General features: G+C 38.2%; 2 protein-coding genes across 2 annotated transcripts in view; one reads left to right on the top strand and one right to left on the bottom strand.

Moving 5' to 3' along the window:
* LOC135465997 (hydrocephalus-inducing protein homolog) overlaps positions 1-18,079 on the bottom strand; it is an 81,510-nt gene extending 63,431 nt beyond the window's left edge. Inside the window, 26 exon segments of the mRNA XM_064743381.1 lie at positions 59-454; positions 945-1,073; positions 1,815-1,951; positions 2,626-2,671; positions 2,673-2,781; positions 4,044-4,105; positions 4,107-4,157; positions 4,797-4,935; positions 5,449-5,583; positions 5,992-6,095; positions 6,579-6,731; positions 7,852-7,968; positions 8,225-8,408; positions 8,823-9,199; positions 9,201-9,213; positions 9,560-10,059; positions 10,687-10,813; positions 12,405-12,606; positions 13,405-13,529; positions 14,134-14,333; positions 14,796-14,930; positions 15,540-15,613; positions 15,616-15,658; positions 16,220-16,345; positions 16,848-17,079; positions 18,007-18,079. Of these exon segments, the coding sequence (XP_064599451.1) occupies positions 59-454; positions 945-1,073; positions 1,815-1,951; positions 2,626-2,671; positions 2,673-2,781; positions 4,044-4,105; positions 4,107-4,157; positions 4,797-4,935; positions 5,449-5,583; positions 5,992-6,095; positions 6,579-6,731; positions 7,852-7,968; positions 8,225-8,408; positions 8,823-9,199; positions 9,201-9,213; positions 9,560-10,059; positions 10,687-10,813; positions 12,405-12,606; positions 13,405-13,529; positions 14,134-14,333; positions 14,796-14,930; positions 15,540-15,613; positions 15,616-15,658; positions 16,220-16,345; positions 16,848-16,988 (3,825 nt within the window). The 5' untranslated portion in view covers positions 16,989-17,079; positions 18,007-18,079.
* Positions 18,080-19,028: 949 nt separating this feature from the next.
* On the top strand, positions 19,029-26,451 carry LOC135465595 (PRELI domain containing protein 3B-like). Its single transcript, XM_064742860.1, has 6 exons — positions 19,029-19,172; positions 20,326-20,494; positions 23,180-23,266; positions 23,599-23,669; positions 24,250-24,352; positions 25,682-26,451. The coding sequence occupies exons 1-6, from the start codon at positions 19,141-19,143 to the stop codon at positions 25,805-25,807; spliced, it is 588 nt and encodes a 195-aa protein (XP_064598930.1). The 5' UTR covers positions 19,029-19,140; the 3' UTR covers positions 25,808-26,451.
* Positions 26,452-27,954: the final 1,503 nt, after the last annotated feature.

Here is a 27,954-nt window from a genome sequence, read left to right as displayed (position 1 = left end):
TTAGAAAAACAACAGTGTTTTTTTTTTAACTGGGTCATGCAGGTTCAGTCTGGGTTACCTTTTCTTCCTGGTCATCTTCAAACCCTTCATCTGGAGCCCCCTGTTGTTGTTGTTGTTGCTCCTCCTCTTCCTCACCAGTTTCTATGACGACCTCCACATGAGGAGCCTCTTCTTCTTCCTCCTCCTCCTCCTCCTCTTCAACAGCCTGATCAGCGTCAGCGTCTTCCCCCTCGCCACTCTGGTGGAATGCTGGCTTTGGACGAGGGTTGAACTTGGTGCAGGGCTCGTTGCCGATGAGGAATGACCACTTGTACTTGACCTCCATGGGACTGTTGTTGGTGATGTTGACATAACGAGTGACCTCTGTGTTGTTGAGGATACAGCCAAAGTCCACAACCATGTTCTCAAACTCAAGGTTGGGAAAGTAGACCTCACCACGCAGTGCAATGTAGTCCTGCAACCATGGAAACAAAATGAGCTCTCAGCACAAGACTGCCTATGGCAATTTTTCTCTTTCACTCCGTTATAATATTATTTCAGAATGTGATCTGGTTAATATGTAAAATTCATACCCTTAATAAAATATGTTCGTATTTGTGAAGGGAACGCCAACAGTTTTTGAACGAGAAAATACAAAAAAAAAAAAAACAATCACAAAAAAGATAATCTACTTTTTCAAGCCGACCTTTAATCTTGGGCCTCCTACTCTACAAATCGGGGGTTAAAAAATAGATTTTTTTTTCTTCTGCTTCTTTTTTTTCTATTCCAAATTGTTTCCTGACCACAGCTCTTTTAACTGTCTGTAAATTAGAAAAACATATCTGAAAAATACTGGGACAGAGTTTTTGTGTACTGTTTCAGAAAACATTTGGACAAAACTTCAGGAAAGCTATTGATGACAGTAAGCTTGCCCATTTTGCTCTCTGTCACTGGTGCACACTTACAATGTGAGGGTGTTGTTTGTAAGAGACTGTTAGGATCTCATCGATGGTGCGGATGTGACTGTCATCTTTATAGGCAGGATCAAACTGGATCTTCAGTGTACACACCTCATTCACCCCAAGCTCTATCTCCTAAAGAAACAATTATAAATGAAAGCAACTTTTACAATATGGTTCAGATAGTGTAAGTATATGTTTTAATATTATCACTGGCTGGCAAGACGTGGCTCAGTGGTTAAAGATGCACCACTACCAACCGCTGGCACAGTCTGGGACTACGACTTGTGAGATATCCCAAATCTTAGTAATTCTTGGGACTGATAAAAAGTAGTTGACTGCTCTCATTGGGACATTTGAACAGTTTTACACCTGCTGAAGGCCACATAGCTTCCATCAGTATGGAATGCAAGTCAGTGGATTTACCCCCTGCAACTCTGTGATTTCCACAGACAGGCTTAATGTGAGTAAAAAAAGTCTGATGATAAACAACAATTGAATAAATATATAAATAAATAAATAAATAATCCGATGAGTTCCATTATCTTCAAAAGTATAATCATGTTGCATTGATGCTGGCATTAATTTGAACATTGTAAGTTTCATCATTTTGGTTACCGTTGCTATTTTTGTCACTGTATGTCCTAGTAGGCCCAACTGTGGCATAAGAACACGTATTTGACCAAGCATCATCAACACTTTTGCGACTAGGTCAACCGGATATCTCACACGTGGATAACAAATGTTCATTATTTTGAGAAATGTTGTCTTCACAATTGCTTTCACGGAAGAGGAAATTAAAAATAACACTGTCATGAGAAGGGTTGGCGGAACATCCGGCGGGTTGCATCCAATTATCTCCTGAGATATACTTACAGCTTCTGAAGTCTCAATGTCATCCTTCATGAGCAGTTGGAATGGGTAAGTGAGCTTAAGGAGGGTGGTCAGGGACAGACTGGACACATTGGTCAGGGTTAACTCCTTTGTGTGCAGTCCTAAAGTCTCGTCTGGGGCTCTGGAATTAAATACTACTTGATTAGAAACATTAATCTTTTACTTTCAATAGAACATCAATACACACAGAAGTCTGCATTGCATCACTGTGTCTTGTAGTGTAACTGGCCAAGATAGTCGAAACCGAAACGAGCATTGTGGAAGTATTGAGTGAGCAATACATGTCCTCTACAGGTTGGAATAATGGTACCTGTGTATAATAGCCAACAATGGGGCAAAACCAGCCATAATACCGTCAAATTTGAGAGTGGATGAAACAGGTAAAAAACAAGGCAGTCTGCAACTCGTCTTCTTGTGAAGCCATGTACCAAATTTCAGTCAGAATAACCGACAGTTTTGAAAAGAAAGGCCAGGAAACTAATGACTGGTAAATCACCATGGTTGTACATGTATGTATCAAGTTTCAGTAAAATATACTGAACTGTTTTGGGAAAAAAATTCCCCAAAACTGATATGTTACAGATGGACTGATGAACAGGGTGGTCCCTCTCCAGTATCAGAAAAGGACTACCAAAAGCCCCTGCTTGAACAAAAACAACCGGTTTAAAAGAGTATTTCTCTGATAATTTAATACTGTGTGCTTAGATGGAAACCTGGCACCATTTATGGTAAAATACAACAGATATATGAATGCTATCCTCCTTGTCTGTGACACTGAAGAAAATCTGACTACTTACTTTGTCCACTCTGAAGAATACACTCTTTGCAGAGAACTCGACAAAGCGGGCTGATAAACTGTGAGGACACGTCCACTTTCCTCACCAGCTCTTTTCCACCCTGTCGTCCAATGATGGCATGACACAACAGTTTCTCTCGAACATACTGCGGACTGTACAACACAGGGGGAGACAACTTTTTTATTTTTTCCTTTTAATTTCATTATATTTGTAACTAAGAGGGAAATTTAGTATGCTCTATACACCATGAAATCTTTAGATTTTGGAAAAAATAGAAAAAAGAAACGTTTTGCTATAAATGTCCAACTTTTAAAATATGATAAGAAATTTTTGTATCAACTAACAAGCTCCATAAAATGAATCTATCAGTTATTGCTGTATTAACATATACGCTTTACGGCACTTTACAGCCTTATCCACTGATTAACTGTGTCACTTCTAAACCCTGGTCTCATATTTATTAAGCGTGTTAAAGGAGAAGAAAATTTAAATATCAATCAAATACCACTGAAAAGAGGAACGAGGAAATGCTTTTCCTCGCAGGTGAATGTATAAAAAAATTCTAATATGTACCTCAAGTTGATAAATTTATAACTAAGTCAGTGACAAAATCTGCTGTGGGCGACTCCATTTTGCCTAAGAACTAATCCTGAAATCTTCTGTGTCAGAGGTGAATTGCCGTAGGAAATTGTTGAAGTGCAGTTCGTAACATTCAGGTAGAACCTACTTCCCAGCAAGGTAGTGAACCAGTACAGTTCGTTTTCTGCATGACGATCAGGAAACCAGAATGTTGGATGTAGGTTCAAGTTTTAACGACTCTCATTGGCTGAGAGGCAACACACGCCCTGCATAAATTACAGGTGTCAAAGATGGAGGGACGCAATGAACTCAGCGATTTATGCAAGCTTTGCTGTTTTCAGGCTTTACATGTATGGTGAGGAAAAATTGCAAAATTATGCAGCAGGCACCACCAGATAGAAAAAAATGAGCTCTTTTCAGCCTATAGTGTCATGCTTTCAAGTTTTCTTCTCCTTTAAGGCTTAAGGCATAAATTACAAGAGCTCAAAAAGCCCAACTCAGAACATGAAAAAAACTCAAATTGTAGTTGGTATATTGTTCTGTAGTAAGTAATCAGTATACAAATTAAAAATCTAAGAGCAAAACAGTAACTTTCCTCGAAGGATTAATGAAGGGTTAACAATATTACTGATATTATGCCCAATGATAAAATAAGAGAATACAGAACGTCTGACTACACAACACTGCTGAAACACACTTTAATACTAAAATGCAGATGAAGTCATGAAGAAGTCATGATGTCTTCATCAAACAGACCTCTGGCAGATACAGAAGGCACGTACATATACATCTAGGTGGGCTTGATGAAACAGAGGCTGGTTGACTGTGTGCTTACCCGTCCACGATCCCCTCCAGTACCATCTCCTGACTTTCCCCTGGGCCAATGTCCATGCGGGTAAGGTGTCAGCTTGAATATGGGCCTGGGAGGCCTCTGGGCTGGAGCTTGGTACTGTCATAGTACAGCACAATGTGAAATGATTTATTTATTTATTTGATTGGTGTTTTACACCGTACTCAAGAATATTTCACTTATACGACGGCGGCCAGCTATGGTGGAAGAAAAACTGGGCAGAGCCCGGGGGAGACCCCACAACCATCCGCAGGCTGCTGGCAGACCGTCCCACGTACGGCTGCAGAGGAAGCTAGCATGAGCTGAACTTGAAGTCACAGCGACCGCATTGGTGAGAGACTCCTGGGTCATTATGCTGTGCTAGCACGCTACAAAGTGTAATCTTACTGTACTTAAGCATACCATACTGACTTGTACATGCCACACAAATTGTTTAAAGCAGCATTCACATGAAGGGTGCAATTTGAAATATCAACTCCTTATATTTGACGGGTCCAAGGATAAAACAAGCCACAGCATTAATTCATAAATTTTATAGAAGAGAATAACTTGAGATATTTTATAGTATAAGTAACACATGTTGCTGGCTGACGATCCCACATACAGCCGAGGAGGAGCCAGCAAGAGCTGGATTTGAACTCACAGCAACCGCATTGGTCAGAGGCTCTTGGGTCATTACCCAAGTCATTACCTTCTTATCTAATAGAAGGTTGACAAGTTTACAGTCACTGCCCTCACCTTGTTTTTGATGTCCATGGGGTTGCAATTGACGACTCTCTTGAGTTTGATGGGCATAAAGCCATCAGTACTCCAGACAAGCTGTTGATGACGCCGGCCCTTGTTAGTTAGGACAAAGCTCCTCCGCAGGGGACGATTGCTGGTGAGATATTTATTTATTTATTTCATTTAATATTCGTATATAGCTGGAACAAACCTATATAAATAAATATAATATATAATGCTCGTGTGAAAATTGGAAATGATATTGGACTTGGCTTTGCTCTCAGCTTCACTTATATGATGGTGGCAAGGGGTAAACCACAGCATTTTGGCAAGGTACTGACAGACTGTACAGAAGTGCACACTATATTGATAGAAAAACAAGTGGAATTCAATGAATGTTAGTCTGTGGAATCGCTTATTGTCAGTAAGGCCCCACAAACAGTAAGGGTGGGGAAACCACTAATTCCCTATCCAAGCCAGGGTATGAATAGTGGGGACAGATAGCTCAAGCTTACAAGATTGTACTTATGATTAAAAACACTGAACAGTGAGATCTTGGCTCAAATGTGACAGGCCTGATAGTAAGCAAGCAAATCATTTTTCAGTTTTGATAGTAAGCAAGCAAATCACTTTTCAGTTTTGATACATAGATGTATACAGTACACACCTAAAGTTTGGTCCCAGGTCTAAGACTGAATCCAGTGGGGGGTCTGACACTATTGTGGTCCCCTCCCCACAGGCTGTTAGGGGGATAGCTCTATCCTGACTCAGGTCAATGTTGATGTGAAGCTTGTCTTCAAACCTAAACGGGTAAAACAGGTGCTGATTAGAGTTCAAATAAAACAGCAGCAGAAGAAAGCCACATCCCGGATAATAAAGCAATCATATTGTGGTCTTAAATTGTGGTACTATTCTTAAACTTAAATTAGAAATTTAAAGTTGCTTTCAATTTTGTTATGAAAGTGTAGGTCAAGAGTATTAAGAGTAAAACATTCATAATTAAGTCTTTTGAAAGCTACTTGATTCCATGGCCTGAAAATAATTAAAGTTATCACAATGATTAGTGGTAAGACTTGGGACATACAACTGGCTACGATTTCGTTAGATTAAAAGCTTCTTCAAAACACTGATAAACTGTAATTGTTAAAAAGTGGAATTCAAAGGCAGTTCAAAAATACATGAAGTTGTCATGAAAAGTGGAAGTCCGTACTTGATACAATCGTTGAGACAAGCAATGACGTTGAGTTCGATGCTCTGTTCTGGGGCAATTTCTCCCTCTCCTGGTTCTACCCTGAAGACACTGCGAGAACGGGCCTGTAGCAAACACAAAGTGCATGGATAACGACAAAATGTACTGACGCAAATTATGTGTCGTTCACCTGTCAACTTGGTGTTGTTTCAAATTCTTTGTTAAACACTGGCTTCTTCCTATATCAAGCGGGCCAGAAAACATGTCAGCTATTGATCCTTAAATCATAATTATTCAAAACACCTTTAAACCTGAGAAACCTGATATTTTACACACATCAGTTCTGTATACTGGAACTCTTATTCTTCAACAGTTTCAACTGCTTCTGCAATCAATATTTTGAAACACTCTGATAGAACTATGGGGTTTAGAGAAATAATCTGCCCACAAGGCATAGTTATCAATTGGACATTTTGAAATTATTTTTGTGACTTTCTTATGGGAATCCAAGCAGATTCCCGTAAATTTGCTTACGGGAGTCATGGCGAGAATCGGATTGCCGGATCCCCGGATCCCCGGATCCCCGTTGAAAGTAAAGCCCTGCTTACCATGTAGGCCTTGAACTTGGCTGGGATGAGTGACTCGTTGGACAGGACCATCACACGGCTGCTGTCTGTAAGAACGGGAATCGTCCCCCAGTTCATAGCCAGCGGGGCCACGTGAACAACAGGCCCCTCTCCCACACACCGTAAGTAAACTGTCTGTAAATACACAGGTAATTCACAGGTAGATGAATACAGACTGTGGAAATTGTAATTACTGTCTTGAAGATAGTAAGACTTTTCTGACTCTACTGAAAAAATGGTATGAGATTACACGGTATTACAATTATGACAACAGGCATTACATTTCTATTATTACAAAAAAAAATCTTCTGGCATTGCTGTTTTAAGACACTTAACAAATCCTCAAACTCAAGTAGTTTTGCTCAGTCCCAACAGAATAGATGGGTTTGAGCTAAAACTGCAAAAGGAGTGAATCACACGATACATAATTTTTTTAGATAACATATCATACATGTCCATATAATTTCACACTTGAAATTTAAATGTCAACTGTTAATACACATGTATGTGTGCACTATGATTAGCAGTTCCAATCTGCACGATGACAGCTTCCTTTAAAAACAGTTATATTATATATAAATACAGTATTAAATAGTCAATCTGCAAAGAGAACAAAATCTGCAGGAAAATCTCACTGATCAACATAAGGTTTTTTCTTTAACTGACTCATTAATTGTTTGATGTCCTATTCAAGAATTTTCACTCATATAACAGCAGTCTGGTTTTGTGGGCGGAGGAACCCGGAGTACCCTGAGTAAATCATGGCCCCTCGTCAGGTAGCAGACATACCCCCTGACTTAGGTCTGCAGACAAAGCAAAGAGAGTTGAATTTAAGCAGACAGCATCACTGATCAAGGGCCTGATAGTTGCAGTGAGCCAGGGCTATAACCGTTTTAGCCAACGAGGGTCAATTTTCTCTTTGAACAAAAAGATCTACATGAACTGCATGCATGACTGGATGGAAGGCAGGACACCGTTACTGAGAGCACTAATCCACACAGTCAGCACTAATCCACACAGTCAGCATGTAGCTAGGCAGGGAGACCTTCACCATGCTGCTGCTGAAATTAGCCCAAAACCAAGCTGTACATTTTGCTTGATTCTGCATTGAAAATGTGTTCAGAGGTTTGATTAGAAGCTAGGAAGAAATTCAACTGGGCAACTGGAGGTTTAAGCATCAAAAGAAACATTTTGTAACATTTATTTGCATCAATATTGAGTGGAATGTTATGTCATTTACAGGATGTGCACTTACCAGAGGAGGTTCTGGGCTGCCGAATATCATCACCTGAGCTGCACTCTCTACCTCCTCAAGACACTGGGCTTCCATCATCATGGGAACTTCACACACACTGTGTGGCTCAAGAATACCCTGCAAATTGAGTTCCATTCATCTCATGAAGCTGTGGGGTTTTTTTGTTTGAAGATAGGATGATATCCAAATGGAAAAATGTAAGTTTCAGCACCAAAAGTAACATTTAATGATATTTACTTGCTTCCAAAACTGCACTTATGTTTTTTTTTATAGGGCAAATAAAGATATTTCCAGCAAATGATGTTTCTTTGTTTCATCTGATTGTTACAATATTAAATCTGCACCGAGGTAGATCCACAGGCTCTTGAGTTACCTTAGGGACTGGGCTTCTGTAGAACATGGGTGCCGATTGGGTAGAGCTCTGAGGAACCACCTCGTACTTGGCTGACAGGTCCGTGTCATTGTGGAACTTCATGGTGAGCTCATAAGGGTGACCAAGGAAACAGCGAGCATAATCCAGCAGGGGATTCAACACTGTGATAGGGGGTACAATACACCTGTGGGCAGATGCAACCAATACAGGTATAAGGTATAAAACTATGATTACAGGAGATATAAGAAATATAGCTTATAAATTTTTTACCTTAGCTGCATGTCTACATGGCAACCCTATAGAGCATTCGACTAACAGTACCTCTTGTTTTCGGGGGGTCTGTTGGCATGTATTGGAATATGAAAAGAATGTTCTGTCCTCATATGCTATATTTTGCGTGAATTTCAAGTGTTCAAACTGTTTCTGAAGAATGCATTTTTTTTCTTCAAAATGTTATGAACTATGTTTTCAAAATGAATGTATACTTAATAGTTGAATTTAATGAGGATTTCGGGCATCTATTTTGGCCTCCTTTTGAAACATGTCAGGTGAGCATTTACATGCTTGTATTCTTTGCCATCATTAAAACAATTCTTACTTTGCCAGGATGGGCAGGGACAAGATATCTTCTCCCACATTCTCCACATCAACCACTAGAGCCATCTCATACTTCTTGGTAGTGTTTGAGATGAACTGGACTTTGATCTTTGTGTCACTCTGCGGAGGTAGGGTGCCCCTCTCAGGGATAATCTCAAACTCCTTGGGCTGCCCCCCTGTGGGTGTAAAGCCATGCTGGATACTGTTGTGGTCACTCGTGGCACAGACGCTAGGCACAGATCCATCTCCAGGCACACGGAGGTGAAAGGTCATGGGGACTAGGGAAGTGTTGGACAGCACGCACTCTTTCATGTTCGGAAACCCATACGAGACAAGTCCAAATTTCAGTCTGGGGACGTCGAACTGAAATGTTGGCCCCCACAACAGTTCCCCTATAGAGACAAAAAGTAAAAAAGACATGCTAAATATATGTCTAAGGGCAAATTCACACGTAAAAAGTGGTAAAAGGCCTAGTTTTTGCAACAAGTCAAACTGAAGTCACATGTATAAGAAGATCCCATACACACTAGTTAAGGTAAAGCCATATTTACACTGTATGGCTTGTCAAATCAACTTGTCAAATGAAAATAGGATTGTGTGCGATTCATTCAACCAAATAAAGGAACTAAGGGTTGACAAAGATATGGACAGAAGCTTTCTTGGATTTTAATAGCACTAACAAAGCACCAAAACCAGAATACCAATGTCATTCAGCGTAACTTTTAAATATTTACTTACGTGAATGTGATAGGCAAGTGTTCAGGTTGTCCGTCAACTTGGAAATCAAATGTTTCGTCAAAGTCTCCGAGGTAGGGACTGCTGAAGTTGACCTGTATGGCCTGATGACCTCCAGGCATCACAATACCCTCCGACGGGTTGAACGAGAAACACGGCCCAAAAATAGAGCTCTTTGGGATCACAGAAAATATAGCGTCAATATCGCCCTTGTTGGCCATCACTATTTCGTAGGTGTGCTTGGAGCCGATGAAGATATTCCCCATGTCTAAAGTCTCGAAAGAAAACTGCACTGTTGGGCCTATGCCGTCGCCTCGGATGCGAAGTGGGAGGCGGCTTTCTCGACCGGTGATGTCACAGAAGGCTGTGCGGGTGTATGTCTTGGCTTCTCGGGGTTTGAAGATGACGCTGACCTCAAATGTGGAGTTTGGCCAGATATCTCCCTCCACTGGTTCAATCTTGACCACATCATCATTATAGAACATCTGGTCATCCAATACAAGCTGCAAAATGAGAGGAAGGAAGATGAAGATATATCAGAAATGTCCTTGATTTCACAATATCAGCTGAGGATATCAAAACTGACACTTCAACATTCTGAATACACCAGATAACTGAATTCATTCATAATCAAAAGATCGATCATTCCATACATATTTCTCTTTCATCTCCACTGTCGTAGAAGATGGAAAATGCTTTTACTGCTGGGATTACAAAATAATCTCCAATCAGCATCAACCTATATCTAGCAAGCAGCAATACATATATATATGTAGTTGCAGGTAATTTCATTACGAATTCTTATGTATAATTGTACGTCTTTGTAAATGTACATGTAAGTCTTTACACAAGTGTGTTTATTTGATTGATGTTTTACGCCGTAGTCAATAATATTTCACTTATACAATGGCAGCCAGCATTAAGGAGGGAAGAAACTGGGCAGAACCCAATGGAAAGCCATGATTGTTTCCTACCAACATACGACAGGAGACGAAGCCAGCATGAGCTGGACTTGAACTCACAGCGGCTGCATTGAGGAGAGGCTTCTGAGTCACTGTGCTGCACATGCACGCTAGCCACAAATGCCCCCATAAACAAGCTTTAAACAAGCGTATTAAAAATGACCTTACACTCTGTCTGTTCTTGAAGGTCCTCTCCAGGATAGAGAGTTTGTCTCTGAGGGTGGGGTCAGATATACACTCCTCTAGGAAGAGGTCAGTGTCAGTCTTCCGCTCCTCCCCTAGGCTGTGCACAAGCCTGAAAATAAAGTTGAAAATATTGTAGAGAAAACTTCAATTCATACACTACCTTAACATACTTTTGGAAATTAAACCTTGTGAAAAATATGATTGGTTAAAAAAAGAAATTACCCAATATTCTCTCCCAAATTTATTGAATTGCAAAATGGTGAAAGAAAGATATCAGACATTACCAGAATCATCATCATCATAACCACCACTGGCCTCATTATTAGACATTATCAGCAGCATCATCTTCATAACTACCACTGTCTCATTATTAGACATTACCAGCATCATCATCATCATAACTACCACTGACCTCATTATTAGATAATACCAGCATCATCATCATCATAACTACCACCGACCTCATTATTAGACATTACAAGCATCATCATCATCATAACCACCACCAACCTCATTATTAGACATTACCAACATCATCATCATCATCATAACTACCACTGGTCTCATTATTAGACATTACCAGCATCATCATCATCATAACTATCACCGACCTCATTATTAGACATTACAAGCAACATCATCAAAATAACTACCACCGACCTCATTATTAGACATTACCAGCATCATCATCATCATCAAAACTATCACCGACCTCATTATTAGACATTACCAGTATCATCATCAAAATAACTACCACCGACCTCATTATTAGACATTACCAGCATCATCATCATCATCACTACCACCGACCTCATTATTAGACATTACCAGCGTCATCATCATCATAACTACCACCGACCTCATTATTAGTCATTACCAGCAGCATCATCATCATAACTACCACTGACCTCATTATTAGACATTATCAGCAGCATAATCTTCATAACTACCACTGGTTTCATTATTAGACATTACCAGCATCATCACAATCATAACCACCACCGGCCTCATTATTAAACATTACCAGCATCAATATCATCACCACCAGCACCATTATCAGCTACAGACATTACCAGCAACATTGCTGACATTGTTACCACCATCATCACCACCACCATTATCAGCATCAGACATTACCAGCAACATTGTTGACATTGTTACCACCATCATTATCACTGCAATCATTACCACCACCACTATCAGCATCAAACATTACCAGCAACATTGTTGACATTGTTACCACCATCATTACCACCACCATTATCAGCATCAGACATTACCAGCAACGTTGTTGACATTGTTACCTAATCTCCTATTCTAACCTTCCCTATTGGTTACAATTCCTTATTGGTAATTCTTTTCCCTACTGATTTTACAGTCTGAACATGACCCAAACTTCAATGATTTAGACTGAATTTACCGTTCTGTCAAAACAAGAAACCTGTCATATCCTGTTAAGTGTCACTGCATCTACCATTTAACTTAAAGTTAAAAACAGGGGCAAACAGAAACTGCAAGTAAAAAGATCCCTGTCAGGTAAAATCTACAGACATATTAAACTGGGTTTGAAAATGTTCTGTTATTAAGGCCTGGTTATCAGAGACAGTTACAAATCTGGATACATTAGCACATAAAGATCCTGTCTAAATGCCTAATCCCATCCAGAGCTTTGTTTTACTTCAAAGTTTCCTCAAACTCACCTCCCTCTGTGACTATCTTCTTCCTCTTGAGTGGCAAACTGTGTCCAGCGGAAGTGAGTGATCACATCCGTGCGGTTGCTAATGGTTACCGTTCTCTGATTGGCCATGGAGATGAAGGTGTTCTCCACACGGATGGCATTCCTGTCCAGCCTAACATTAGAGTCTTGGGCCGCTCCGTACAAGCCTATGCTGATTTCCTCACCTGTTAATTCAGATCAAAAATTTATGAAATACACTCATAACTTTATGCAGTTCTCGATGGTTAGGTATAACAGATATCACTGGATTTTTTGGGTAAATTGATTTAGCTTCATGTATTCAATGTGTTATTAGCAATATATGATGTTGCAAAGTCCTAGAGCATATCCTTGACTTAGAGGAAGGAAACTGTCAGAGCTCCTGAACCAGTGTGTTATCTGGACTCAATATCTAGGCTGGTGTCTATACTTATATCTGGACAGGTATCTATACTAGTGTCAGTCGTACACCAGAAGGTCCGCCAGCAGCAGACCTGAGCTGGTGTCCGATACTGATGTTGGTACTGCTGTCTAGGCTGTTGTCTGTTACTGATGTCTGTTACTGATTTCTGTACGGGTGTTTAGTCTGGTGTCTGATACTGATTTCTGTAATGGTCTTTTAGTCTGGTGTCTGTTACTGATGTCTGCACTGGTGTCTGATACTGATTTCTGTAATGGTCTTTAGTCTGGTGTCTGATACTGATGTCTGTTCTGGTGTCTTGGCAGGTGTCTATACTTGTGCCTGGACTGGCTTTTTGATTGATGGATTGTTGTGCCATTCTTCAAGATCCTACACACGGTGATTATAAAACCACCGGTTCATTAGCTAAATATCGTCTCACTGCCCAGAAAAAGTCCAGGAGATCAGTTCAGGAGTTCTTCCTTAACACAACAGTAACCTACAGTAGATGACCCAGACTGGCCATTTCTGAATCATACAAGAGTGAGCTGTTTTTTCTGATCAAGTATAATGAGTCGTTTACCTGTGTCATAATTAAGCAGGAGGTCAGTCTTGTGATCGCCCACTTTGTGCGGTTTGAACTCCAAGGTCACCTGTATACTCTCGTTAACAGGTAGGGTCCCGTTGACAGGTGTGATGGAGTAAGGCCTGTGGGAAGAGAAAAGAATTTAGCTTTTAGGCATCACTTCTTATAATAACAACTGAAGTTGCCTGAAGAATTTACCTGAAAAGGAAACTGCATGTTACACAGGCTCTTAAACCTCCAACAATGTTACTTTTAGAGCTGAAACTCACACTTTTTCAATTTCAATTGAATTCTTCACTAGAAGGTAGGGCCTAATACACACAATATTTGAACAAGTGAAAAGGGTTTGGGAATCGCAAGTTTGGGACCCCAAATGATAAAATATTCATATGTTGCTTTTATACGTTTTTCTGAACATATCCAATATGTTACACGGTACAATGCAAGGGAAGTATAAAGGTTACATGCATTTGTGACATTGCAAAAACCACATGACCTTTGAACAGTAGATTTTTTTCATGAAACAGGGCACTAAGAAGTAATTTTTTTTTCAAATAAACCTTGCAGAGATTTTTTATATCAAGAAAAGGGACAAAATAGTACAGAAGTTACCACACGAGTCCTAGGCAATGAAAAAAATCCCAATTACAATCATACTAATGATAATGCATGTCAAATTCATTTAATGGGTGTTTGGTAGCAGGAAATCCAAAAAGTCAAGCCTACTCTGAGACATCCAGAGAGAATCTGGCCTCTGCATCTCCTATATTGCGGACCAAAAGAGTCTTAGAGCTAGGATATTTGACCGGAGTGACTGGGAAGTGGATCTCATCTGGGAAATCGAGGACTGCTCGAGCACCGATAGCTCGTACTGGAACAATAAACTTCTCGCGCTCTGTGATGCACACCAGCTCATGGTAATAGTCCTGCGAAATACAACACTCAAGTCAGCTGACAGTTCTACAAACTTACAAACAGGTAATTCTTTTCATGAGAAATGTGAAACAAAATACATGTAGCAGCTTCACAAACAAGTTATATTTCACAATCATGGTTTAAATGAAAGTAATTTGTTATAATAATAAAGTGTAATAATAATTTATAATAAAGAGACATATTCATAGACATAAACAGAACATACAACACAAAATTAAAAAAAAAACATTATCGTATTTCTTTCCAATAGCTTTCAATTTAAATGTAACATTAAAAAATAATTAAAGACTACTGTAGTTTTTATTAAAATACAGCTGAAGATACTGAATTAAAATACTATTTGTTGTTCACTTTTTGTTACCCCGCAAACACAAAACTTTAAATAAGTCGCTGAGAAAAAAATCTTGTTAATAATAAAAACTAAACAGAGTTAAACTGTGTGGAGATTTCACCTTTTTCTCCTCAGGTCTGAACTGTAGCTTGAATGTGGTTGGAAGGCCTGGCCCCACCTTATGACCTACGTTATGCGGACTAATGATTTGGAAATAAGGAGAATCTGCCTGGGTCACCTTGACCAGACGTGGCACCTGAAAAACAGACAGAGGGCATCAAGATTTAATTTTATTATGAAACTATTTTTATTTATTTATTTATTTATTTATTTGATTGATGTTTTACACCGTACTCAAGAATATTTCACTTTTACCATGACGGCCAGCATTATGGTGGGAAATCGCTTGCTGGTAGATACGAAACTATAAACTGAGGCAATAATATTCACTCCATAGAACTCATTGCCCTTTCTCAGAAAATCTGGAAAATATAACTGTGAACTCACTGTAGAGGAAAAATGGGATGAAAAATACTTAACAATGCAAATATAGTGGAATATATTCAAACAGAAACAGCAAACAAAATCTGCAGGAATACTGAAAAGCTACAAGGCTTCAAAATTAGCTTTGATCTCCCCACTTGAAATGAAAATGTAGAATTCTATTATACATCAGATTTTCCTATCACATAAACATATAAACATTAAATGTCAAGGGATCAAAAATGATAAAAATGGTGTTGTGTCTCACCGAGGTATTAAAAAAACACAGTATTCACTGGGGAAAAAAAGAGTCTAGCAAAAAAGAATGATACTATCAAACATGTCTGAGATACCATCATGAATTATGAAATTTATCTCTTACCTTGTCATTGTTTCGCAGAGTTAGCGGAACCTCATAAGTTTTGAAAGCCTCGAATTGTTGGTAATAAATTTCGAGGGAAATGGCTGGAACATTGGTTCATCTATATTCACTTGTGAAAACTGAAAGAAAAATCAAAATTGTTATTCAACAGGATTCCTAAAAGTCAAGGGGTTCTAGTCAAACACAACTAGGGGCAAAGTCCACAGTTTTGGGGAAGACACAAAATTAGAAAGACTAAGACAAACAAAAATTTCTGGAAAGTGACAGTTTTTCAAATTCTCTGTATGATTCTGATGAATTCAATAAAATGAAAAAAAAAAAAATGATAGCTGTCTTTCCAGTGGAAATATCCAAAGAGCAAAAATCTGTGACAATTAGCACGGAGTATGAGACATCATCACAACAGGGAACTTAAATGCTCTTTACAATAATTTTTACCTGTCAGATGGGAAAAGTAGACTTCAGAATTTAAATCCAGCCTACGAAAGGTTGAACTGTGCACTTGTGTAATTCAAAAAATGAAAACAAAAAAATACAAAACACATACACAATGTAACAAAGAGTATTCTATGTTCCACTTTTTAAATAAAAGTTCCAGATAAAATAAAGATAGTAATTATTAGGATTTCCCCACCATTCATCTTAATATGAAATATTAATTCAAATTCTGCCAGACTGACCTTTTGATGTGTGGTGTCCCCCATATCCAGCAGTTCTACCTTTGGTGGGATTCTCATGTCTCTTGTGTTCGCTAATTTCTGCTCAGTGCTCATCTTTACATCAAACAAATATTTGCTGGGTGTGATCTACAAAATGAATTTTATAGCTGTTACACATATATAGTAGTCACCTTATAACAATCAGAGCAAGATCTGCTTGCAGCATTGAGCATTTCTGTATACTGTGCAAAATATCTGTACCCTGATGTCAATTTTATGTAGCATATTTAATAATATTGTATCAATATTGTATTAATTGAGACATTCAGCAGGTTTCCTGTGATTTGTCTGCCATGATGTTACAGACAACATTTACTGTGAAGAGAAGAACAGGATATCATGAAATTTGTCATTGAAAAACATCATTCTATCCATCACATAAATGTGGGGGCTTTTGCTGGTTCGTTTAATTGTCTATAAAAGAAACATTCTCTCCTTTCCCCAAAAAGATCATATTTACAAATAACTATTCATAGTCATTAATATGATGTCTGCATATTTTTCGTGTTTTCTCTCAGCTTAAAACCACAAAAAAAAAAAAAAAAAACTAAAAACTAAATCTTTCAAAGTAATCACTAAATACACTTACCCTTCGACTTTCTTCTGTTTCTTGAAGGAGTTTTGGGTTTCGTGGTGCAACAACCCTGCTCTTGTAATTTTTAGCAGCTGGGGACAGGTCATCCAAGGTCCCAGTTGTCCCCAGGATTTCCCCAAATGGTCCGGTCGGCATGATGAATACTTGGTTAAGACTGCTCTTTGCTGCACACTGTTCTGGTTGGTAACTTCCTTGTCTTTATACTTAAAGCAATAACTTATTGTGTCTGAAATCATCATACAATATCCAATCAATGATTTCTGTATTAAATTACAAAGCATAATTCAGAGGTGCTGATTTTGTGTGATTTTTCTGCCACGGTACATGTGCAAAATTATAACTTTAAACTAAAATCAAATAAATAAATAAATAAATATTAATCTTCCAAAATGAAGAGGAAGCAACCTAAGGGAATATTTTAAAGTATTCATTTTAACACAGAAAATTTTTCTTGCTGGAAGATTTTTACTCAATATAAATGCTGTCATTCTACACAAATTATGACACATACATCATAGACCAAAGCTAAGCTGGACGTTCCTACTTTAATGCCCAGCTGGGTCATATAGACTTCCATACGGTCAATTTCACTAATAAGAAAAAACGGATCAAACCCTCCCTTATTTTTGCGATCCACTGATTCCCTAAAACGCCCGAAATGTAATTTGTCAAAACCAGCATTGATAAACCATATCTGCGTGGAAGTGTACATGACCCGAAGCTGGGCAATACGGTTGGAATGTCCAGCTTAGCTTTGGGCTACCTACATCAATAATACTTGTCAGTTTGTATTGGTGGCAGACTGTTTCTTCTGCCATCAAGAATAACTAACAACTTAATTAACTTGATTGGCAACAAAATTTTATGCTTTTTGGAATCTCTAATTTTAACATCTCAATGGTTCACAGTAATGTGAAATTACATTTTTTGTTCAATATCGACTGTCATATAAATATGAAACTATTTCAGCACCATAAATGACAGGAGTCCTTACCATGCAGTTGTTAGTCAGTGCGCGAAAGCCGTAATGTTGTTGTTCGACTAACGAAACTATTCCGCGATTTTGTGAAGAAAGGTGCAGCTCTATTAAGATATTCCGATAAGCCTAGTGTCATGTAAGAGCCTCACAATATAATAGTAATGTCTGACTTACGCATTCAGTTTCTTTCATGTTGTGATGAAGTTCTCTTGCCAAACGCTTGTTTGGACATATGCCGCCATATTTGCAGCGTTGCCATGGAGCTGAGCTATCATAGTAAAGATGTAAGTCGCGTGCCTATTGGCTGGCACTACTTTCTATATTTTGATTTGCATAAAGATAAAAACTCTTCTTTACTTATGCTATGGAAAACGGATTATCCATTTCTCTCTAAACGTATACATTTCCCCCGTAAAAACCAAAAGGAAACGAACTACATTTAGCAATGTTCCTTTTTTCACAAAAAGAAGACTGGGTAAATTATTGTTCATGAACCTGGCGTATTCCGCCCTTTCTGAATATTTCTCTGACAACAGCCTTTACTGAACATGTATACATGTCAATAAATTAAGTTTGGCCCCTAATTTAAATAGCGCTAATAATTATGAAACTATAAACCAAGACAACACCATTTATTCCAACTCATTTCGACATTTTAGAAAATATGCAATGGAAAGAGACATTCTGTTCTTTTTTATGTTATATTACGGTTTAATGTAGCAGCAAAAGATATTTAAGTGTATACAAATCTGTGGAAACAATGAACACAAGGCTTCATTAATAATGACAGCTTTCATCTCTTCACTTCAAACAGAAACGTGGATGAGAATTAGATACTTTAGTTGTTCTTGTCACAATATAATTACTCATGCGAGTAACAGCTGCAAGCATGTACTTTCGTTACATTCTATGTGCCATTTCCATATTTATGTCAAATTATGAATTTCTAGCATTCCTCGTTAGCCAATGGGAGTAGTTGTTATAAGAGCGTGTTTCTTGTGTGGATATCAAACCACTCGATCTATCGCAATGTCCAGAAGAGATTACATCTAAGTATAATCTCTTGTTAGAACATCTCTGTTCAGATATTTTTTACATTCAACACTGTAAAACCTTAGAAGAGGAAATTCTTGTGATATATTTGAGTATTCCTATGACTCTTCTGTGAGCATCTTCAGGGTCTATATTCTATAGGGCATGAACACTGAGTGAATGATCAGACTCCCGCTGTTGCTGTACATTTCCATAGACACGTGAGGAATGTCAATAGTATTTTGTAGATAATTTTAGCCTTTCGTTTTCATCGACATGAAGATTTGGACATCAGAACACACTTTTACGTGAGTATTGGTTAATTCCTGTTTTGAAAGACTGAAATTTGCCAGAAGGGATTCTGATGAAACATTAAATTTTTTCTCGCCGGTCATCTATCGATTTTAGTAGGCTGACAGTTTCAACAACAACATGTGCATATGTAGCCAAAGTAGGAAGTAAGAAAAACAGGCGATCGGTTGTGATGTTTGAATACTTTCCTGTGAGAAAATATGACTCAGATTTGTCTATGACTTCCGCACAATTAAAAAGTGGTGTTAAATTAATCAGCCCCAAGAAATGTACTGTATTGACAGATATGAAGAATCGTTTGTAATCACGTGGTGGAGTGACGTAAATTCATTGAAAAATCAGCTTTTCACGTGAGAAGTGGGTCACTGCGGAACACAAGCAATACTAGACACATCACCCACTTTTTTCACTTCTCCCTAGATATCTGTTTTCAGTAGTATATAAAAGGCTAACATCGAACAGTAATCTAGCCCCCAGGGCTGTATCATTGACTGAGGAGTGCAGACATGACCTTGAGAATGCTACGGAATGAAAACTTTTGAACAAGAAAAAATTTTTATAAAGTTTTATGATAGTTTTTTCTGCCATATCAGAAACCTTATGGCAGTTCCATCAAGCATGAGATTGAGTTTTATTTATTTAGTTATTGTTGCTATTATTATTTAGTATTACGATCTGCCGTTCTTATTAGTTCTTGTTATTGAAAAAGAAAATTTTTTTTATAAAGTTTTATGATAGTTTTTTCTGCCATATCAGAAACATTATGGCAGTTCCATCAAGCCTGACATTGAGTTTTATTTATTTAGTTATTGTTGCTATTATTATTTAGTATTACGATCTGCCGTTCTTATTAGTTATTGTTATTAGTTCATTTATTTTGTTGGATTTGTAGTGATAATGGAGCAGTTTCTTATTATGGTTATTAAGGTTTGAATAATGGTTTATTATGGTTTGAAAAGGTCACCTTGTGGCAAAAGATTAAAGAATGAGCCCTGATGTGTGTGGTGAAGACGTGCAGGTGAATGATGGGAACAGTTTCACTAGGGTGATAGTAATTGTTAGATTTGTCAACAGGTGATAGTAATGGTCAATAGGTGATAGTAATTGTTAGATTTGTCACCAGGTGATAGTAATGGTATATATTTGCAGGCACCCCTGGGAGACTGTGGTTCAGGCGGCCTGGCGTAAATACCCCAATCCCATGAACCCCAGCGTTGTGGGGATCGATGTGGTGGAGCGATCAGTCACGCCGAGCGGCATCCTCAAGTCACATCGGCTCATGAGCACAGCTTGGGGATTGCCCACCTGGGCAGTCAATGTGAGTGGCTCAAGATTTCTGTTACTTCTGTATATTTAATAAAGCAAGATTGAATACACAACACAGTTTTTGAGCTGAAACTTGAAAGCATGAAATGACATAGCAGAGCAATGAACCTCAGTATATTTCATTGGTTGAAATAATGATAAATGTGCTGGAGGAAAACTGTTAGCGAAATAAGATGGCATGAAGTGCACATTTACAGCCAGTGTAGAAACTACAATGTAGTAAGGGTATGTAATGAGTTAAAATAAGTTTGTATTATCATATGTAATGTATGGTGGTCAAAGATGTTATGCTGTTGGTCTAATTTCTTATATCTTGAGTTGAAGACTGTGGATTGGCTGTGTTAAAGTAAAAAAAAAAAAAAACACTATTGTGAAGTATGTATCAGGAGACATATCCGTAAACACTGCATAAAAATAGTGTGATTTATTTTTTGTAAACTGCATTTGAAGGTTTGGCTTCTAGGGTGGCCTTTTCTGACCATAGTGACAAGTGATACCCTCTGGGTCACTTCAGACCACCATAAAATCCTGTATTTTGAAAACATTTTAAAGTTTAAAAAAAAGATAAATCAAACCATTTTTCCCTGTACAATGTCGAATGTTTTTTTATCTGATATATACATCATGTTAATGTTTTCTTTGCCTTTAATTCTTATCAGATTGCGTCCCTTAAACCACATCTTAAAGGGAATTGGATTGCCTAAATTACACTTTTCTTGATCCAGTTGTTAAAAATTTAGGAGAAAAAAGCGGAGAGTTTGGTTGGCTGAACGTTCAGTATTATCTTGGTTCAGCTTCATCCAGGGCTTGAAATCTTAGTTTCAGGGTTCACACAGGTTCTTGACAGTCCCTAAATACAATTTGGATTGTTGAAGGCCTTTGAAAAGTCTTAAATTTTTAATAATATTTTGAAGGCTCTTGAAAAGTATTGAATTAAACTACCATGATGGTAGTAGATAAGCAGTGGAAATTGCCACCCTGTCCTGTTTTGTCAGGCACATTGTTAATAGATAGGCTGTGGAAATTGCCACCCTCTCCCGTTTTGTCAGGCACAATGCTAATAGATAGGCTGTGGAAATTGCCACCCTGTCCCTTTTTGTGAGGCACAGTTTTTATAGAAAAGCTGTGGAAATTGCCACCCTTTCCCGTTTTGTCCAGGCACAATGTCAATAAGATAGGCTGTGGAAATTGCCACCCCTACTCCTTTTTGTCAGGCACAATGTTAATAGATAGGCTGTGGAAATTGCCACCCTGCTCCTTTTTGTCAGGCACAATGTCAATAGAAAGGCTGTGAAAGTTGCCACCCTGCTCCTTTTTGTCAGGCACATTGTTAATAGATAGGCCTGTGGAAATTGCCACCCTGTCCCTTTTTGTCAGGCACATTGTCAATAGATAGGCTGTGGAAATTGCCACCCTTTCCTGCTTTGTCAGGCACAATGTCAGGCACAATGGTCAGTAGATAGGCTGTGGAAAATTGCCACCCTTTCCTGCTTTGTCAGGCACAATGTCAATAGATAGGCTGTGGAAATTGCCACCCTGCTCCTTTTTGTCAGGCACAATGTTAATAGATAGGCCATGGGAATTGCCACCCTGCTCCTTTTTGTCAGGCTTATTGTCAATAGATAGGCAGTGGAATTTGCCACCCTGCTCCTTTTTGTCAGGCACATTGTTAATATATAGGCTGTGGAAATTGCCACCCTGTCCCTTTTTGTCAGGCACAGTGTCAATAGATAAGCTGTGGAAATTGCCGCCCTGTCCCGTTTTGTCAGGCACAGTGTTAATAGATAGGCTGTGGAAATTCACACACTGTCCCCGTTTTGTCAAGCACGATAATAATAGATAGGCTGTGGAAATTGCCGCCCTGACCCGTTTTGTCAGGCACAGTGTTAATAGATAGTCTGTGGACATTGCCACCCCTGTCCCATTTTGTCAGGCACAATGTTGATAGATAGGCTGTGGAAATTGCCACCCTGTCCCATTTTGTCAGGCACAGTGTTAATAGATAGGCAGTGGAAATTGCCATCTTGTCCCATTTTATCAGGCACAATGTTCATGGTGTTAATAGAGGGGAAGTAGAAATTGTCACCCTGCCTCTTTTTGTCAGACACAATGTCAGTAGATAGGCTGTGGAAATTGCCACCCTGCCCCCTTTTGTCAGGCACAATGTTAATAGATAGGCTGTGGAAATTGCCATCCTGCTTCTTCTGGTCAGACACGATGTCAATAGATAAGCTGTGGAAATTGCCACCCTGTCCCATTTTGTCAGGCACAGTGTTAATAGATAGGCAGTGGAAATTGCCATTTGTCCCGTTTTATCAGGCACAATGTTCATGGTGTTAATAGAGGGGAAGTAGAAATTGTCACCCTTTCCCCGTTTTGTCAGACACGATGTCAATAGATAGGCTGTGGAAATAGCCGCCCATTTCCCATTTTGTCAGACACCATATGTCAATAGATAGGCTGTGGAAATCGCCACCTTGCCCCTTCATTGAGCAGTGTATCTGCCCCTTTTGATTTCTAGTCAGCAGCGGCAAGAGTGGAGTGTAATATATCAGTTCTCAAGCTTTAATGAAAGGAGGATTTTGGGGGAGGAGGGGTTTGTGCTTCATTGAAATGTATTTTTGTGGACAGATATATGAACATTCGTGTAATCACACAGTTGCTGGTTTCTCTGCAGATTTTGGGGGCCAGTGAATCGTGCTATGCCAGTGAACACTCAGAAGTTGACCCGTCCAGTAAGACGATGACATTGAGGTCCAGAAACGTAAGTCCCATGATTCTTTGTAACTACCTGGTTGATGTTTTCAGTAGGATAATCCTTTAGTGTTTGAAGACCATTTCACTTGTATATTTATTCACTTTTTATTACTCAGTCTTCAGACAAAAAATTGTATGACATGTGAACATAATATTGCATTGTTTCTACCTGGAGCTTTCATTTGGTTTTGTTTTTAAACATTATGTGAAGCAAGTACATGTCTTGTTTTAAATGTTTTTTAATGTTGAGGACAATTCACCCAGTTTATTTTTTTTGCTGTTCTTTAATAAAAAGAGTACTTGACTCATATCATATATCTTTTATTTCTATGATTGTAGGTTTCGTTTTGCAACATAATTTCAATAGACGAAAATTTAAAGTACATGCAGCACCCGACAGACAAATCCAGGTGAGTGCCCCGTCATGTGACATCAGGGTAGTTACCAATAAATAGGTTAAGTGGCCGGAGCATACACAGGCCAAGTGATTTGAGTTCTGAAAACCTTGGCATAGTTTCTGGGAGCTTAACATGCTTAATAAATTGAAGTTCTTTTTACTTATTTCTTAAATGATATTATCTATATTCTAACACTGTAGCAGGATGTGGTTTAAGAATATGGTTTACATATAAAGTTTGTGAAGGTGTGCCCTGACAGAATTATGTTGATGTATGAAGTGGTGTGTTTGACATCAGCTTCTGTTAAACCTACTGGGTCGTTACTTCATGTTCTTGTCAGTGACCTGTTCAGATGTGCTGGCTTCCATGAGAGCTCTGCCCATTTTTTTTTATTCAGTAAATCACTTTTTTAGTAGATGACCTAAAGACCACAAGGTACTCTTGTTTGCCAAATTCTGAGCGTTCTGCTAGTAAGGTGTTTGGAGGTTTGATGATATCAAAAATGCCCTTTTTAGGGCAAGATTTTAGGTTATTTACTTCGCAAATTGTCTGATTGTTTCCTTTAGAACCATGATGTGTTCTTGTTTTACAGTACATTATTGACCCAGGAAGCAGTGGTGAATGTACGCGGGGTTCCCCTCAGCAGTTACATGGAGTCCATGATCACCAGCACCATCTCTAAAAATGCCAGCAAGGTAACATAATAAATATACACCTGGTACGGAAGTGCAGGAAACTACTAGAATTGCATTCATGTACTTTATTATTCCACGCTGTGTTTTTTTTTTTTTTTTTTCTTTTTTTTTTTCATGTGTTTTGTATAATTTACATTATATATTTTCCCAAAACTGGCGATTTAAAAATCATTCAGGTTTTGGTTGTACATATTGAAATGAGGAGTGAATTACTTCAGCATGATTCATTTTTATGTTCCGTTGTAAATGTATGAAGGGCCATCTTGTTTTTCACCAGTTTATTGTTGGTTGTGCCAGTTTGTCTGTCAGTTTGTGTGTGGCATAATCTTGAGGGATATATCTTGAAATCTAATTACTGTATTTCAGCTGAAATTTAGCTTGTTTTCAAGTGACACATTTTTTTTCCTTGATTCTGATTGATTCTTCCACCTTACAGGGCCAATTAAAAGTTATTTTTGCAAAGTCTGATCTATTTCTTAGCAGGAAAACTAAAGGGTTGGCTTTAAAAGTGCTATTGGAAGGTTTTTGTGTGCTTCTGAAAGTGCATCTTTACCGTCCAAGCTTCAACAAAAATACAGTGAGACTGTTCTGTTGGCATTAAACTGATGAATTTTTGAAGAAGATTCTTTGATTTTTTTTTTTTTTTTTTTTTTTTTTTTGTTGTCTTAAGGCCACACCAATTTAAGTTTTCATTTTACAGGCAGAATGAGTCTTTTTTTTGTTTCTCAATGTCAGAAAAAGGATACAAAAGTAAAAGTGGAAAAAATGTCCCAACGATTGTTCCTCTGAAAAGACTGGAAAAAGACATATTTTGCATGATTGGAAAGAGGCTAGGAAAGCAGGACAGTCATCTAATACATTAACAGTGGATGAAATAAAAAACTGAATTTTCAAATTCATTGTCGGCTCTACTTATAACACAAAGTAAAATTGTTATTGCCTGACCTGATTTTACAGATTCTGGATTTAGTCTAACCATGCCTATGTGAAGGTATTGGTCAATATTTCCACAAAGGTTACAAAAACTGGGTAGAGGACATTTGGATTGCAGAAATGCTGTTACCTTGGTGATGTATATTTCAGGTTATAGCCTGAGTTCTGATTTTTAAATTGAAGCCATTTCAGGATTTTTGTCGTATGATAAATCAGTCACAATTTTGCAATGATAAGGGTATTGTATGTAGTTTAATACATCACTGAATTGCACTGCACAACCAGCAGAAGAATTCAACCAGGTAATTGAGGTTGTCTCCCTTTGTGATGAGTTAATTGAGGCTGTCTCCCTTTGTGATGAGTTAATTGAGGTATCTTTCTGGGTGACTTTTTCAGGGACGTCAGGCGATGGAATGGGTCATCGGGAAGATCAGCACCGAGGCCCGCGACTTCAAACAGGAAGCTCAAATCTGCATGGATAATGTGTTACCATCGTCCAGAGCGAATACGAGCTCATTATGATGACGCGCCAACGTAGATCCCCACCCACGCTGAATTTTCCACGTGTCTTAGCAACCAACAGCAGTCGTGCAGAACTCAAGAGTACCCACTGAACTACAGGCAGGCTTATTGTGATATCTGTTGTTGGTCAGACTTTCTTGTTTCCTGTCCAGCAGTTCAACCAATCACACACCTATGAAGTATGAAAATGTCCACCGTATCACATATTGATACTCAGATGACTATTTGTATATTTGAAAGATGTGAATTTTTTTGGCATATACAAAAAAAAAAATATATTAATAAGGGTAAGACTCGTGCTAGATTTTACTGCTGCTGTAATTTTTTCAAAAGTGTTGATATTCCTGTGAAATGTACCATTTTCATATTTTACAGGTAAAATAAAAGCTGACTTTTGGACTGGATGATTGTCATATTATGGTTCGTATGTAATAGGTTAAGCTAAAAAGAGTGAACATAAAAAAGAAGAATTGCGTACTGGCTTTTGGTTGAAGTTGTGACCGGACAAAGTTTTTTGTAGCATCGTGGTGATGACTTTTGATTAAGGAGACAGTAAATGGGGATTTTCTTGATACGTATAGTTAATCAATATACTAAAGAGAAGAATATTTGTTTTGTTTTGTACAGAAGGTAAACGACGATATGACAAAATGCAGTTATTGTGGGGGAAAAAAAATGACTACTTGTTTTATTTTGGATGTTGAATCATTTTCTTTCACTCATGCATGATGACACATGTAGAACTTGATCATGTTCTATTTTTGTATGGTATATTATGATCATATATATTATTATAAATATTCATAGCGTTAGCGGCATTTTGCATGTTCAAATTTCTTTACAGAGCATAGCATATTTTCTAAACGGGTAATCATAGAGTGTAACAGTTTGCATAATTCTTAGACTACCAGTCAACCAATGATTTATTTATGTTTTGAAATTTTATTTTCAACAAATCCTTTGCCCTGTGACCTGTAAGTGTGTAAACATATTAATAATTTAATATGATATGCTAGTAGAAGTTTTTGATGGTATTCTTTTTGTGCTGTTTGTTGGAGTTTTATTTTTTGGGGCTCGTTTTTTTGTTTTCAATTGTACTGCTATTTTGAAGTAATACCAACACAATTGAGTGTGTGTGTGAAATGATTTTCTGCTGTGAATTGTACATAGAAGTAACGAGGAGAGAATCTGAATATTTGAACAAGAATGACAGCATACTGCTTACATTTGTGGAAAGAATTACATTTGTTGCCTCACCAGCCATATGTTGCCACCTAGACTGCGTTGCTTGTTGCCACTTATGCTGATATTGTTTACTGGCAACATGCATTGTCGTGAAAAACGTGCTCAGAGCATTGATTGTACAGGTGTAAAGAGTCTAAATATCCAAAGTGTGCATCATATGCAAGTGTAAACATTTATGTAAACATTTAAACAAAAGGTTCTCTGGGAGTAGCCTTGTTTAGAGGTGCTGTGTCTAAAATCCGGTGCTTTTTGTGTTGTTTTTCCTTTTAGTATAAAGGTGTATCGAGCCCAGATTTTCCACCTTTTTCATGTGTATAGCCATGGTGATGTGTTGAAGTAACTCAGCTCAGGGTGTGTTAAGTACAGTCAAGACAAAATTTCTAAAGGTTGGGAGATCTGGCCATTTGCACTGATAAATAATTCCAAGCTTTTGTGCCTGAATCTCAAATTCTGAGAAATATAGAGGTGGTGGTATCATCATGTGTGGAACAAGTGCATTTTAGGAACCATTGAGAATTGAGAACCATACAGAATTGAGGCTGATTGGATGACAGTGAAGATAGCGTATCCTGCGTTAAATCCTGCAGGCATGGTCACACTTTAATAAATCTGCCATACCTAAAATTCAGCTTAGGCAGGGTATAGCCTGGACATGCCTATTTTTCATACCATCCAATCAGAATTGATTCTGTATCCCTTTATACATTAAAAGCATACAGACTTAATGTTATGGACTTAATGTTACCTGTATCTGGGTACAAATTTTTATTTTGTGGAAAATGACGGACAAAGATTTCAGATAAGACACAGATAGGGTTTTGGGTTTGGTTTTATGAATTTACTTCATAAACTTACGAAGCAGACAGAGAAAGGTTTCTCTGCTTATTGATACTTTTTTTTTT

Source organism: Liolophura sinensis, chromosome 5, assembly GCF_032854445.1.
Source record: "Liolophura sinensis isolate JHLJ2023 chromosome 5, CUHK_Ljap_v2, whole genome shotgun sequence".
In the NCBI taxonomy this organism is placed as follows: Eukaryota; Metazoa; Mollusca; class Polyplacophora; order Chitonida; family Chitonidae; genus Liolophura; species Liolophura sinensis.
This window is presented reverse-complemented; position numbering and strand designations above follow the sequence as displayed.